Below are 16,266 nucleotides of genomic sequence, written 5' to 3'. Positions count from 1 at the left end.
GAGGGGGAGAGAGAGAAGGGGAGAGAGAGAGGGAGAGAAAGGAGGAGAGGAGACCTGTTACCATGGAAACTATTTGTGTGGCTCAAAGGATTCCAGGAAAAGCAGCACCTCAGGCAATGGAAAGGCACTTACTGGGCCCTCCCTGTTGGCTGCTGGAGTGGACAAAGCAAGTGGTGAGAATACTGATCGGAGATCTGGCAACTCAGCCTCTGCCTGCAAACCAGACCCAGCATGGTCACGTGACCTGTCACCTGGGGTCAGGGGCCAGTTAGCCTGGATGCATTGCTGGGAGACTTTCTGTAACCATTTCAATCTCACTACTCATTTTTGGTCTGTTCATGATTTCTGTTTCTTCCTAATTCAAGCCTGGGAGGTTGTGTATTTCAAAAAATATTATCCATTTCCTCTGGATTTTCTAGTTTGTGTGCATAGAGGTGTCATAGAAGTTTTAGATGATGGCTCAGAGCCCATAGCACAGTGGTTACGGTGCCAGACACGTACACGGAGGCTGGCAGGTTCAAAGCCAGCCGGGCCTGCTAAACAATGACAACTATTAAAAAAAATATATATATAGCTGGGTGTTATGGCAGGCGCCTGTAGTCCCAGCTACTTGGGAGGCTAAGGCAAGAGAATCACTTAAGCCCAAGAGTTAGAGGTTGCTGTGAGCTGTGACACCATAGCACTCTACCCAGGGTGACACAATAAGATTCCGTCTGAAAAAAAAAAAAAGTTTTAGATGATCTTCCGTACGTCTGTGATCAATTTCAACATCTCCTTTTACATTTCTGGTTCAGCTTATTAGAATCCTCATCTTCTTTTCTTGGCTAATCTAGTTAGTGGTCTATCAATTTTATCTTTTCAAAGATAAAAGAGCTAATTTTTTGTTTCATTGACCCTTTGTATTTTTTTTTTAAGACAGAATCTTACTTTGTCACCCTTGGTAGAGTGCTGTAGCATCATAGTGCACAGCAACCTCTATCTCTGGGCTCAAACAATTCTCTTGCCTCAGCCTCCCAAGTAGTTCAGACTACAGGCACCCACCACAATGCCCAGCTATTTTTCGGGTGACACCCGTGGCTCAGTGAGTAGGGCGCCAGCCCCATATACCAAGAGTGGCGGGTCCGAACCCGGCCCCAGCCAAACAGTAATTTAAAAAGACAGGGTCTCGCTCTTGCTCAGGCTGGTCTCGAACCAGTGAACTCAGGCAATCCACCCTCCTAGGCCTCCCAGAGTGCTGGGGTTACATACAGGCATGAGCCACCATGCCCAGCCTGTATTTTTTGTCTGTTTGTTTCAATTTTATTTAACTCTGCTCTGATCATTGTTATTTCTTGTCTTCTGCTAACTTTGGGTTTGGTGTGTTCTTGTTTTTGGAGTTCCCTGAGGTAGGACATTAAGTTGCTAATTTGTAATCTTTCTGTCTTTGTGATGTAGGCATTATCGCTTATAAGCTCCCTCTTAGCACTGTTTTTGTGATATCTCAGAGATTTTGATAATTTATATCACTAGTATAATTTAAAATTTTTTAATTTATGGCTCAGTGCCTATAGCTCAGCAGCTAGGGTGTCAGCCCCATATACCAGAGCTGGTGGGTTCAAACCCAGCCCAGGCCTACCAAACGATAGTGATAATTACAACCAAAAAATAGCCAGGTGTTGTGGCGGGTGCCCATAGTCCCTGCTACTTGGGAGGCTGAGGCAAGAGAATCACTTAAGCCCAAAGAGTGTGAGGTTGCTGTGAGCTGTGACACCACAGCACTCTACCCAAGGCGACATAGTGAGACTCTATCTCAAAAAAAAAAAAAAAAATTAATTTAGATCTTGATTTCATCATTGACTCAAAGATCATTGCAGGTTGTTTAATCTCCATGTATTTGTTACTCTCAAATCTCCAAGTTACTCTCAAGTGGTTTTGAGAGTTCATCTTGGAATTGATCTCTAACTTATTCCATGGTGGTCTGAGAAGATATATGGCATGATTTTGATTCCAAAAATTTATTCAGATTTCTTTTGGGGGATAATAAATGGTCTATCTTGGAAAATGTTTCATGTGATGGTAACGAGAATGTCTATTGTGCAGTTTGGGAGTAGAATGTTCTATGAATGTCTCCTAGGTCCACTTGTCCTACAGTCGTGACATCCAGCGTTTCTTGGGTGACCTTCTGCCTCAATGATCTGCTTAGTCCGGTCAGCATCCTGTTGACGTCCCCCATTACTACTGTATCGCCGTCTTTATTTCTTCTCTTAAGTGTAGTAATATGTGTTCTACAAATCTGTGAGTTCTGGTGTTTGGTGCATATATATTCAAGATTGTTATATCTTCTTGTTGAATTGATCCCTTTATTGTTACATCTATGATCTTCATCTTTTTTTAACGGTAGTGGATTTAAGGTCCCTTTTATCTCATTTAATAAGTATTCTTGCTCACTTTGGGTCTCCATTTTTCCATCACTTCACCTGGAATCGAGGAGAATCTTTACAATAAAGTGCATCTCTTGAAGGCAGCAAATACTTGGCTTGTGTTTTTTATCCATTCTATGAACCTGACTTTTAAGTGGGTTATGCAGACCATTTACATTCGAAGTTAACATCAATATAGAAGATACCATTCCAGTTCTCGTGTTGTCACCTTGTTGCTTTGAATTCTCCAGCCTGTCACTGTTTGGTAAGAGTTGAGTTTCTTACTTCTGAGTGTTTCTATCCTGCTGAGTACTGACCTTTCTTTTCGATATGTGGAACTCCCTTGTGCGTTTCTTGTAGGGTCAGTCTACTAATAAAGAATTCCCTTAGCATTTGCTTGTCTGAGAAAGGCTTTATTCCTTCTTTATGAAACCTAGCTTGCAGTACAGGCAGCTCCCAAGTTACAAACATCTGACTTACATACAACCCGTACTCAAGAAGGTAAACTATCAAATAAATCTCCAAGTTACAGACATCCAGCTGAACAACTCACGCTTATGAAAGCAGGCTCTGGCAGGTAGTATGCAAATGCACCTGTTCCAATGTACGTACAAATTCAACTTAGGAACAATCCTACAGAACCTATCTCGTTCATAATATGAGGACTGCCCACATAAAAAAAATTGTTATCTGACAGTTATTCTGGGGGGGTTATTATTGTTTTAGGTTAATTTGAGAGTACAAAGAATTAGATGACAATGTTTGCATTTGTTAGGTACAGTCCTTCCTATGATTGTGTCCCACCCCCAAGAGGTGTGCCGCGTAACCTAACATTGTGCCCATCCAATGGGACCATCCCCACCCCCTCCTCCCTACTCCCTCATCCCCCTGCCTCCCGTCTTGAATCCATTTGATGGGATACATTTATGTGGGCATGTAATACATGGTCTACTGGCTTCGTATTAGTATTGGGTACACTGGATTTTTGTTTCCCCATTCTTGTGATACTTTACTAAGAAGAATGTGTTTCAACTCCACCCAGGTTAATACAATAGTTCTTCTGTTTAAGGCAACTAAAGACAGGACCCCAGCCTCTTCTGGCCTGGAAGGTTCTGCTGTTAGTCTGATGGGTTTTCCTTTATAAGTTATTTGACGCTTTCACCTCGCTGCTCATAGGATTTTCCCCTTTTCATTGACTTTGACTAGCCTGATGACCACCCGCCCTGACGACGGCCTTTCTACAATGACTGTTCCGGGTGTTGAGCTTCTTGTATCTGGGTATGTGAATCCTCCTCAAATATATTTTCCAGACTTTATGCTTTTTCTTCTTCTCCCTCAGGAATACCTATGATCCTTGTGTTTATATATGTTATATAGTCTCCCAGTTCTCAGATTCTATCCACTTAACTCTTTATAGTTTTGTCTGACTGGATTAATTTGAAAGCCTTGTCTTCAAGCTCTGCAATTCTTTCTGTACTTGGTCTAGTCTATTGTCAAAACTTTCCACTGTATTTTGTAATTCCCTAAATGAGTCTTTCATTTCTAGATGTTCTGGGTTTTTTTAAGTATCTCTTTAGTAAATTTTTTGTTAATGTCCTAATTTTTTTTATTTCTTTGTGTTGGTTTTCAACTTTCTCTTGGACCTCACTGAACTTATCTGCAATCCATATTTTGAATTATCTGTCACTTCAAAATTTTCCTTTTGGCGGCTCCATTGCTTATGAGCTAGTGTGACCCTTTGAAGGTGTCCCAACAGCCTGTTTTTTCATATTGCCAGAGTTCTTTTTCTGGTTCCTTTTCATCTGGAGAAACAGTCAATTTGTAGTTTTGAATTTACTATCATTTAGATGGGTCCTTTTCTTCTTTTTGGTTTTTGGTTCTTCCCCTTTGAGGGTATATCGTATATAGTGCTTGGCTATTTGGCTTTGTATTGGGTGCTTTCGGGGGCGAGGACCTGCATGAGTTCCTTGGTTCCATACAGCCTTTGTACGGCACCTTCCTCTGATGTTGACTGTGGTAGAGACTCACTGGGCATCTGAGCAGGTGCCCTACTTTCTGCAGCACTGGAATTGCAGCAGTCTCAGAAAACTTGTATCCTTCTCCAGCACTATGCCCTCCAACAGCAGTTATTAAATTAGGTTGTAGGTGGCACTTACAGGAAAGAGCCAGCTGCAGCAGAAGCCAGCAGGTAGGTGTTTAAACTCTGTTTACAATGAGAGATTCTCTATTGTCTAAGGCCATGTACTAGTCTGTTAGCAAAGTGATCCACTTCCCTACCACACCCCTGTCTTGAGGCTCAGGACCCTCAGTTCAGCCAAACCCTGGAGAGGCCACACATTGCTGTGGAAAATGCCCTTCCAAAGGTCTTCTGCTCAAATGGTTTTGGAACAGAATCTTTCCCTCAGCTCAAAACAAATAGCTTCACGGCTTACTTGCTCTCCTCTGCAGGGAACACTGCTGCTCCATGCAGGGGGTGGGGGGGGTGGGGCCTGCTCTTCAGCCAGTGCATACTCACTGCAATGTTGCTGGCAATTTGAGCCAACCCCTCAGACCCCTGGGAAAGTGTTCAGACACCAGAGGTGACAGATTAGGGTAAGTAATTCATGTCTCAGGCCGCTGGATGGTGTGCTTGAGTCCTGCGGAAGACCAGCCTGAGACTCAGACAGTCTCCACCTCCCAAGTAGCTGGGCCTACAGGCGCCCACTGCAATGCCCGGCTATTTTTTGGTTGCAGCCGTCATTGCTGTTTGGCGGGCCCAGGCTGGATTGGAACCCGCCAGCTCAGGTGTACGTGGCTGGTACCTTAACTGCATCTCTTCTCTTAAGACCTAAGGTTTCCATTCTCCACCGTCCACCACTCACGCCCAAATACCTACCAAAGAAAGCTCACTTGATCCTGCTGGTCAGGAATAAATGCCTCAAAAATTTTCTCATTTTCTGTAACTTGTTAAGCTAACTCCCTAAAATCCTCCAATGTAGCTTCTGACCACATTTAAGCCACTGAAACTACAAACACCCCCTTCAATCCAACCTCCATACTCACTGCTAACATGTACAAAACATAATGGGATTCATATGCACCTGGCACTTTTCTCTGTGCTTTACATACACAAATTCATTTAATTCTCACACTAACCCTAGGAGATGAAATGACTGAGGCAGAGCTGGTAAATCACAGCACTAGTAAGTAACGGGACCTGAAGCTACGATAGGGCTCACATCCGCCATCTTAAGGCCTCTCTCTGGTCTTCTGTTCCTTTTAGAAGGACTTCCTGCCAGCATTTACCCTCTGGGCTCTCCTGCCCTTGCTTCCCTTTGCTGGCTGGGCTCTCACCCCCACTCCCTGGCTGCACACATCAGAGTTAGGCCACTCACCTTCTCTCACTCCCTTGAGGGTTGCAGGTGCTCTCCCACCTTCAGCTGCCAGCCCTGTACTAGTGAATCACAAGTTTCTATCTCTAGCCTTTAACCTACTTAAGGTACTACATTTTCCTCTGTACAAACACAAAGTCTAACTACCCTCGCCCCCAAATCAGTTCCAGTTGCTTTTGCTGTGTAACCCCTATCTTGAGAAGTAAGTGGTAGACAACTATTTCAGTATGCCCTCAGATTCTGCGAGCCAGAAATTCAGACAGGGAGCAGAAGATACTAGCTGTCCTCTACTCCACGATGGCGAGGCTGGAGGTGAGGGGATGACTTCAGGCTAGAAGCTGGAATCGTCTGGAGGTTTTTTTTTTTTTTATTCACACGTGTTTGATGTTAGGTAGGACTTCAGCTGAGGTCATCGCCAGAAATCCTCCATGTGGCCTCTCAGTGTGGCCAGAGCTCCCTCTCAGCATGGCAGCCTTGGGGTGACAAGACTTTTTATATATACGGTGGCCAGACATCCAAACACTTTCCAGTTAACCCAAGCCCAGCTCTTCCTCACTATTAGACATCAGTTGCTTTTTGCACACCACCTTGTAAGAGCCCAGGCAAAGAAAGGATCACCACCATTTACAAGAAGGGAAGGATAGCAATGAAGTTTAGAGACAAGCCAGTGATATACAGCTAATTAAGAGACAAGGTCACATTCAAATATAGGATCTTCCCACATGCAAATAAAGATCAACCTTGCAAATATATACAACTATGTTTCCCTAATTCTAGAGTCAAGGTTTTCAGTAACTAGGTTTTTCTTATTAGCTAATCATGCGAAAGAGTTGTATTCCTTTTAAAGAACTTCATCACAATATTTATCTATTTGAAAATATATACATGTACTTCAAAAAATCAAAAACTTAAAAATATAATTTTGTGGTCCCAGCCAGTCCCTGCTACCTAGGAGCAGAGGGAAGAAGATCACTTGAGCCTCGATGTTCAAGACCACCTGGGTAACATAGTAAGATCCTGTCTCAGATAAAAAATAATAATAATATGTATACATTAACATGATATGTAGTGAAAAGTCGTGCCATCTAGCTAGTTCATATTCCTGATTAATACATAACTACTGTTGTATCCTCCAGTTTCTTAATGCTAATGCTAACAGCACTGCCTCTCCCTAACCCTTTTCCTACAGAAGGTACCTCTTCATCCTTTTGCCTTTCCAAAAGACTGAACATTTAGGTACCTTCCATTCAGAGCTTCACTGACCAGCCTCAAGCCAACATAATTTCATGTATGACAGTCCCTTATGTATGTAAGTTTATAAACCACCACCGCTTGTGGAGCACTTACGAACAGAGGCACTGTGCTGGGAATAAGACCACAAGCATTAGGAAGTGGCCTCTGTCCTTAGGAAACTGACTCAGGGCTGGGTGCGGTGGTCACGCCTGTAATCTCAGCACTCCAGGAGACCAAGGTGGGAGGATCCCTTGAACACAGGAGTTTGAGACCAGCCTGAGCAGAGCAAGACCCTGTCTCTACTAAAAATAGAAAAATAAGCCAGTGTTGTGGGGGCACCTGTAGTCCCAGCTACTCAGGAGGCTGAGGAAAGAGGATCACTTGAGCCCAGGCGTTTGAGGTTGCTGTGAGCTATGATGCCACAGCACGCTAGCCTGAGCAACAGAGCAAGACCGTCTCAAAAAAAAAGAAAGAAATTAATTCAAACATTCATCAAGTCTTCCACCCAAGTTGGGCAATTTGCTAGAGATTCATAGATGGCTGTGGACTGTCCTCTTTTCTAAAAAGGTCTAAAACTGCTACTAGGAGAGTGAAATTCTAGTGAACCGATATCCTGTAGGCCTTGAGTACAGCAGATGTACTCTTTGATTAAACCAATCTAAATTATCCCCAGTCTAATTATTAGAGATTCAACAGAGAATCTGTAATAGGAAGTATCTGCTTGATTAACCTGATTTTTTTTTTTTTGAGACAGAGTCTCACTTTATTGCCCTTGGTAGAGTGCTGTGACATCACAGCTCACAGCAACCTCCAGCTCTTGGGCTTAGGCGATTCTCTTGCCTCAGCCTCCCGAGTAGCTGGGACTACAGGCACTCACCACAACGTCCAGCTATTTTTTGTTGCAGTTTGGCCAGGGAGGGGTTTGAACACCCCACCCTCAGTATATGGGGCCGGCACCCTACTCACTGAGCCACAGGTGCCACCCCTTAACCTGGAATCTTAATTGTTTTTTTTTTGAGACAGCGCCTCAAGCTGTCACCCTGGGTACAGTGCTATGGCATCACAGCTCACAGCAACCTCCAACTCCTGGGTGCTTAAGCAATTCTCTTGCCTCTACCTCCCAAGTAGGGCTTGCCACAACGCCCGGCTATTTTTTGGTTGCAACCGTCATCGTTGTTTGGAGGGCCCAGGCTGGATTCGAACCCACCAGCTCAGGTGTATGTGGCTGACACCTTAGCCGCTTCAGCCACAGGCGCTGAGCAGGAATCTTAATTCTTAAACCGTCTCTATAATTCAGGATTTACCACCACAGATCTAATAATCAGACGGCTGCCCTCTGGTGGGAAATGTTAATACTGCAGCCTATTTCAACCAAATACTGGACCCAAATCATAGACGTGCAAATGACTCAGCGGGGCAATGTGCAGACACTGACGGGTTCCCGGAGCTGGACAAAGCTGATGGCAGAGAAAACACAAAAAGTGTGAGGGGGTGGGGAAGAGGAGAAAGAATTCAAATTAGCAAAGTATTATAATCAAAATTACATAGACTATCAGCGGTTATGATGGTCCTCATTCTCCGTCCTCCTCTCAACTCTGCTACTTTCAAGATACCACCTTGAGTAAGTTCTCTGCACCTCAGTTTCCTTACCTACCCGCGGAGCCACTGTAAAGGTCAGATGAGGTGAGGTACGTAAAGGACTCCCCGTTCAGCACTGTTGTCCTCAGACTCCAGCGTCACCCAGCCTCACCCTGCCCCAGCACGCCCACGTTCCCTTACTAAACGCTCTCATCGAGGCTGTGGGGCCACCATATTCTCCATCTCACATCACCTTCCTCTTCCATACGGTCCTCTCATCAATGCCTGTTTTGTCTGCGAGGCTGTGAGTTTCCCCGATGGGGAGAGCGCTGAGCAGTCAATCACCTCCGGGCTGCAGTATATACACTTCCCCAGGTTCTGGAACCTGACACTGTGATTTATGAAAACTGCCTTGGCAGCCTAGATAAGACGAGCTACACCTAACTAGAAATGAGACAGAAAAGTCAACACAAGACTCTCGCAGAGTCCCACAAACTCATAAAAAGGACAATAGGAATACAAGCCACACTTACTTCACTTGGAAGATAACACTACCTAAAAGGGTGTTCTGATTTAGACCTGCAAGGGTCAGTAACCAGGGCATGAAGACCAAGGACCTTGGGGGATGGCAGACTGTCCAATTTAATTAAATGTAGCTTCCAAATCAAAGAATGGTAGAAATACCAAAAAGGTTCCTTAGAAAGCAAGAGGAACTCACAGCAAAACCTTGAAGAGATTGGAGAACTAGGATGTGGCTACACTGAAATGGGACAGAAACAAGGATTACTTGGACTGAACTGGCCTAAACATCAGTCTGCGGCACTAGGTTCAAAGGACAGCTAGTTCTGGGGAGAGGTGACGGTGTCCCCTCCACTCCTCCCTCCTGGCTCACAAGCTTCAGCCCAGCAGTGATCAGTAACCAGGAGACTTGCACAACCCAGACAGAGCCCTGTCACAGGTGACCACAGGCGCTCCGCAGCAAGGTACGCACTGGAAGGTGGGCAGAGAGCACACCAGGCAAAGGTCTCGGACAGCAGGGGCAGTGTAAGGGAAACTGACGAATTCCAGAATACCAGAAATGATCATCAATACATACAAGAGAAACTGGGGGAAATAAAAGTTTGGGGAATTGAAAATACCACCTTTTACACTTAACATTACTACCCAGGAATTAAGATGCAAGACACAAGGATCTAACAGATACCAAGCCCTGTATCTCGAGCATAGGAAAGGAAGTCTGAGAGAAGTTGCTTCCTAACCAGAAACAACCTAGAGTGTTCACTGAATGCACGTTCTCTAAAGAAACAGGTTGGGCGTGGCAGGGGTGGGGTCCTGCCTGTAATCTCAGCACTTTGGGAGGCCAAGGACGGATGACAGCTTGAGGCCAGGAGTTCAACATCAGTCTGGGCAACACAGCAAAACCCCATTTCTATAATACAAAAAATTAGCCAAGCATGGTGGCTTGTCTGCAGTCCCAGCTACTCGGAGGCTGAGGCAGAAGGATCGCTTGAGCCTTGAGCTCAGGAGTTTGAGGTTGTGGTGAGCTATGATCACATCACTGAGCTGGGTGACAGAGCAAGATTCTTAACTCAAAAAAAAAGAAAAAAAGAAATAAAAGTTGAGGATTGTTTTATCACTCTCTTCTAAATTTTCTACAGACTAAAGATTTGGGTCCCCACCCACTCCCGTCAGGAGCTTTCCTCCTCCTTCCCACCTAGGTCAGTCTGAGACCCAGAACACCCCACCTCAGCTTCATTCCGTACTCGCAGCAGCATTCCTCTAACTATGTATCTCTCTTTAAAAAGAAAAAAAAAAAAACAGTATCAAACCCTTAAGTATGATCCCTTCTACAGATACTTTGAAGCTTTTGACTATGACCCACAGAAATACATTTTATATCTGGGGCCAGTACACACTCACAAAAATCAACTAGATGAAACCTAAGTTTCTCAAAATATTCATCCTTACTACATGTGACAGACTGATGTTGCCCATTCTATTCCACTTTTTTACAGTTTTGGTTTTGGGGGGGGGCAGGTTTGAACCCACCACCTCCGGTATATGGGGCTGGCGCCCTACTCCTTTTTGTCACAGGCGCTGCCCTCTACTCCCCTTTTTTGTGACTCATCTCAGTTTGAAGCACTTAATAGATGAGGTCCACTAAGTAGCAAGAAGGAAGTAAACAGCTAGAGTCTACAGGCAGGCTTCCTGGATCCAAAGACCGGCTCCACTCCCTGTAATCCATCAAGCTCTCTGCCTCAGTTTCCTTGTCACAGGACAAGAGAAGTGTTTATCACAAAATTAAAGATTAACCAAGACCGTCCATATAAGGCACTTAGCCTAGAAAAAGTATAGTCACCCATTGCTCAACAATAGGGATGTATGGGTCATTAGGCAAAGAATGGTTTGTTAGGCAATTTGGCTGCGCTCACGTCTTAGAATGCACCTGCACAAACCACACACCGCGGCGTGTTACCTACTGAGTGCTGTGACACTACGGTGAGCATGTGCATCCAAACAGAGAAAAGGCACAGTAAAAACATGGCATAAAAGCTTTTTAAAGTGCACCTGTGTGGGACAGAAAGTTGCTCTGGGTGAGCCAGAGAGGGTACAGCATAAGCGTGATGTGAAGGACTCGGACATCACTGTACACTACCCCAGACTTATAAATACTGCACACTGGGCCTGCACCAAACTTACAAAATAATTACTTTAATAATAAATTAAACTTACTTTACTGTTAACTTTTTAACTTTATAAACTTTTTAATTTTTAACTTTCTGACTCTTTTGTAAGAACACTGAGTTTGCCACAGACATATTATACAGATATACAAAAAATACTTTCTGTGTTTGTTCTGTAATCTTTTTTCTAATTTTTTTTAAGTTTTAAACTTTTTTGTTAAAAACTAAGACACAAACACACACATCAGCCCAGGCCTACACAGGGTCAGGATGAGCAGAACATCACTAGGCATCAGCTCCATTATAAATATTATAATTTTTTTTTCTTTTTTTTGAGACAGAGTCTCACTTTATTGCCCTCAGTAGAGTGCTATGGCGTCACAGCTCATAGCAACCTCCAACTTCTGGGCTTAGGTGATTCTCTTGTCTCAGCCTCCCAAGTAGCTGGGACTACAGCTGCCACAATGCCCAGCTATTTTTTGTTGTTGTTGTTGTTGCAGTTTGGCAGGGGCTGGGCTCGAACTCGCCACCCTCAGTATATGAGGCCAGCACCCTACTCACTGAGCCACAGGCGCTTCCCCACTATTATAATTTTTTAAGACAGGGTCTTGCTTTGTTTCCCAGACCAGAGTGCAATGGCATCCTAGCTCAAGTAGCCTCCAACTCCTGGGCTCAAGGGATCCTCCTGCCTCAGCCTCCTAAGAGGAGCCATGAACCAGGCGATTAGCTGACCACCATGGCCAGCTAATTTTTCTATTTTTTTTTTTTTTTGGTAGAGATGAGGTCTTGCTATGTTGCTGACTTAGCTCCATTATATATAAGCTTATGGGATTATAGGCAGTCCACAAGTTATGGACGAGATAGGTTCTGTACATTAATTCCTAAGCTAACTGTGTATGTAAGGTGGAACAAGTATATTTAGCTATTGCCTGTTCATAAGTACAAGTTGCAGGTCAGTTGGATGTCTGTAACTCGGCGACTGTATACTTCTGCATGTTTCATGTAGTCCATGAAACATCATTATGTGGAACACGACTGTAACCAAGAAACAGCTTATAATAATCTTAAATGGTCCCTGAACATTCGTGTGTGAGGGGGTCTCGTTACGTCGCCTGCTCGTGGAAAACTCCTGAGCCCAAACTCCCACCTCGATTTCCCAAGCAGCTGGGACTGCAGGTGCACGTCACTGCAGCTGCTGGGGTAAAGTACACACGAAATTCATCATTTTGGCCATCGGACATGCACAGTTCAGTGGCACTCACAACACTGGGCGACCACCACCCTCTTCAGTTCCAGAACATCTTCATCACACCACAAGGAAATCCCACAGCCCGGGGCAAAGTCACTCTGATTCCCCGCCCTGCCCAGCCCCTGACCCTGCCCAGCCCCTGACAGACACTGCTCTGCTTTCTGTCTGGACAGGGTCAATTAACTTGGGTAGGATGAAGTGATTTTTGGAGTCACTGGTCCTCTTTAGCTGAATCTTGGCTGGAGGGGCAGATTTCTGCTAACCATTGCTCAAGTAAGCCGGTGAGTCACTTCAGTCAAGTCTGTGACGTATCTTAAGGTCAGAAATCCCTGTCCCTTTGGATAATTAGATCCAAGCTAGGTTACAGAACCTCTCCCGTGAATGCTCCAAGGGCAGAATCCCCAAAGCCTGCCCCGTGCTGTGGAGCAGACCACCTTCCAGCACACGAGACACAGGATGAGCAAGGCCCTAAGATGTTTCCTCAACACGTGGTAGAATATCACCAAAAGCCAAACAAAAAACACCAAAACCTCCCAAGAGTTGAACCCACAGAAAACCAAATGCTGATTGTTCAGTCTGCATTTTGAAAACACTTTTGAGGCCCCAAACATTCTTGAGCAAGAGGTAAAAGTGCACGTGGTCCAGATCTAGGAGGCCACCTCTGGCTCTAGGGTGTGGTGTCATTTCCTTTCTGGCCTCCACCCCTCTGGCACCCTTCCTTTGGGATGTGGAAGACCGGGCAAAAATAACTTTGTTCTTCCCAGAGGCTTGGTGGAGCCGCCCCGCCTTCCTCAGGGAAACAGCAGGGGCGGAGAGGATGCCCTCTCCAGCCGCACAGTTTTGCTGTCAGAAAGGGGGAAGGCAGAAGGCTTCTTAGGCCAAAGAAATAAATGTCACCAGGACACACGGAAGGCTAGACTAGAAAACACTGTCACTGGTGCCAGGGAAGAAGCCAGTAGTTTTTATTTTAAATAAAACAAACAGGCACCGTCCGGGGCAAACAGGCAGCAAAGCCTTGGGCTGCTGCCCACTGCCCTTTGCCCCGGCTGTGCACCTGCGCTCCTGACTGTGTCCCCACCCAGCACTGCGTCCACCCGGCTTTTCTGGAGGGTGAGCGGAGCGGGAGTCCAGAACCCAGAGAGCCTCCGTGACTCCCAGCGCAGCAGTCAAGGGTGGCTTCACTGCTTTCGGGCAGGAAGGAGGGCTTTTTTGTTTTTTAAAGATACCGGGTTTTGCCCGATCGCCTCCCAGGCTGGAGGGCAATGGCCGGATCAAAGTTCACTTCAGCGTGGAACTGTAAGACAGCAGAGATCCTCCCGCGTCGGCCTGGAACTGCAGAACCACTGAGATCCTCCCGCCTCGGCCTCCACGGCAGCCGAGCACCGGGCGTGCCCCCCTCCCAGTGGGAAAAAGGCCCAAGCAGCAAAGTAGCCCAAGAGACAGCACATCTCCCACTCCGGGGTAGGTTCTGCTCGGAACTGTGCCAAATTTTAGAAATGTCCTGAGCTGGAGAGACCCTGAGGTGGACGAAAGAGAACTCTCTGGAGATCCCAGTCCCCTGGCAAGTCAGTGAGAGCACAGGTTCCCTCGACTGCAGAGAGGGACTCTCTAGGCTCCACTCTGGACATCCCCAAAATCAGCATCTCAACAAAAAGGACCACTCGGGGAGCCGCCACTTCCTGCAACGCCCAGGCGATCCTTACGCTGGGCAAGTTTGGAACCGCACATGCCTCAAGCCTCCCGCCTCAGGCGCTCAGGCGAGGGTTCTAGGGTCCCACCCACGCGAGCCCCCAGCGCCCGAAAAGAGGTCTGTGTGCTGGACGCCGGGAGGACCCCGCGGGGCGGCTGCAGCAGGTGCCCGGAGTGGAGAGGTTGCTGTCCCTCGGGGCGCTCAAACTGCGCCCCACGCGCGGCCCTGTCCCGGGGCCCAGGGCTGGGCTCGGAGGTGACCGCGCTCGGCTCCCTCCACCCAGAGTGAGGCAACTCTGGAAACTTCCCGGGAACGCGCCGGCTCCCCGCAGCACCTCACTAACCTGAGATGGTTTCCTGGTAGCCCTTGGTGAAGAACTGCATGGCCGTGGCCGCCCTCCAGGGCGTCTTGAGCAGCCCTTGCCGCTGGGGGTCCTCGCCCAGAGCGCTCAGGATGGACGAGTAGGCGGCCGCCAAGCTGGGCAGGTTCAGCTCGTTATCTTCCTCGCTGCGGGGCCGCTCGCCCTTCCAGCTGTCCGCCGGCGGGGCGCTCGTGGTCTCGGGCCGCGAGGCCCTCTCTGCCGACCGGCTGGGCCCGGGACGCGGCGGCTCCCGCTCGGGGGACCCATTGATGCACCTGGCGCCCGGCAGCTTCTCCACCGGCGCCCGCACCGGGCCGTTCTCCATGGATCCGCCGCTGCCTATTCAAGGTGGGCCCCGGGGCCCTTCAGGGGCTGCGGACGGAGAGTTTTGGCTGGGGTCACCTGCGGAAGGGGCAAGACCCGCCGAGGTCACGCTCCGAGTCGCGGGCCCGGGACCACCTCGCGCCACCTTTTTATGGCTGGGCGGCTAGGCCGGCTCCGAGCACCGCTGCCATTGGCCGGCGCCGCGCGCGTCACGGAGTTGGCCCCGCCCCTAGCCCTGCCCTGGGGGTGTGGCCCGGAGCAGGGGCGGTGGCTCCGTGGGGCGGCGGGAGGGACGTCGCAGGCTCCAGCCCAGATGCCCAAATCCCAGCGGTCCCGGGTCCGAGAGTCGGACCTCGGCAGTGGAGGCGCGGTGGAGGCGCCAGATCAGCCCCCTCTGCTGCTTCAAAAGCTCCCCAGGGCCCCAAGCCCTGAAAGACCCGCAAACAGGTGCCTTGCCCAGGAAAAGACCGGGGTCAGCCCTCGATAAAGAAACCCAACTCTTCAGCTTTTAAGGCAAGAGAATAATGTGACTTGAAACTCTTGCTTTTTACTTGCAAATATGTCCAACTGGCCGTCCAGGAGTCAGGTAGCACCGCCGTCAGGACAAGCGCACACTGAGTGCCTCTTCGGTGAGTCCCTAGACACGTAGCAGTCGCGGTGGCCCTGGAAAAATCGATTTGCAAGCAAAGAAAAGATACAAGTTTTCGTTTAAAACCAATTTGCATTTTCTAGACACATAATTCAGAAAATTTGGTGCTCGATCGTTTTAACGCGCCGTGAGAAGCTCCTTCACCCCATGTTGGTACAAATTGTGAAATGCTATCGATCCGCTGGACTCAACCCGAAGCATCTGCTTTGTTTTCTTTGAGATTAAGAGATCCCAGCTCTGGGGAGGCAGGGGCGAGGTGAATTGGATTCCTTGATCTCAGGAGTTCAAGACCAGCCTGAGCAAGAGCAGACCCTGTTTCCACTAAAAATAGAAAAACTACTAGGGAGTTGTGACGGGCTCTTGTAGTCCCTGCTACTCAAGAGGCTGAGGCAGGAGGATCCCTTGAGCCCAGGAGTTTGAGGTGGTTGTAAGCTCAGCTGACACCAGGGCAGTCTAGCCTGGGCAACAGTGAGACACTGTCTCAAATAATAATAATTATTATTATATGATTTTTTACATATAAGCAGATAGCAGATACTAAGAGATTTAGGATGGGGAAAACTAGTAGAAAAGCCTATGGAATTATTCTACACTATAGGTTTGGTCAATGTTTTTGTTTTTTGAAACAGTCTCACTATGTCACCCTGGGTAGAGTGCTGTGGCATCACAGCTCACAGCAACTTCAAACTCTTGGGCTTAAATGATTCTCTTGCCTCAGCCTCCCAAAT

General features: G+C 47.3%; 1 protein-coding gene across 2 annotated transcripts in view; it reads right to left on the bottom strand.

Annotated features, from left to right (window-relative positions):
* The window catches only part of GCH1 (GTP cyclohydrolase 1), a 50,669-nt gene extending 35,636 nt beyond the window's left edge, over positions 1-15,033 (bottom strand). For both annotated transcript variants that reach the window (XM_012806583.2, XM_003792123.3), the window contains exon 1: positions 14,548-15,033. In XM_012806583.2, the coding sequence (XP_012662037.1) occupies positions 14,548-14,890 (343 nt within the window). In that variant the 5' untranslated portion in view covers positions 14,891-15,033. The remainder of the gene's footprint in view (positions 1-14,547) is intronic.
* Positions 15,034-16,266: the final 1,233 nt, after the last annotated feature.

The sequence above is a fragment of the Otolemur garnettii genome, unplaced genomic scaffold (genome assembly GCF_000181295.1).
Source record: "Otolemur garnettii isolate 467f Iridium unplaced genomic scaffold, OtoGar3 scaffold00054, whole genome shotgun sequence".
Taxonomy (NCBI): domain Eukaryota; kingdom Metazoa; phylum Chordata; class Mammalia; order Primates; family Galagidae; genus Otolemur; species Otolemur garnettii.
This window is presented reverse-complemented; position numbering and strand designations above follow the sequence as displayed.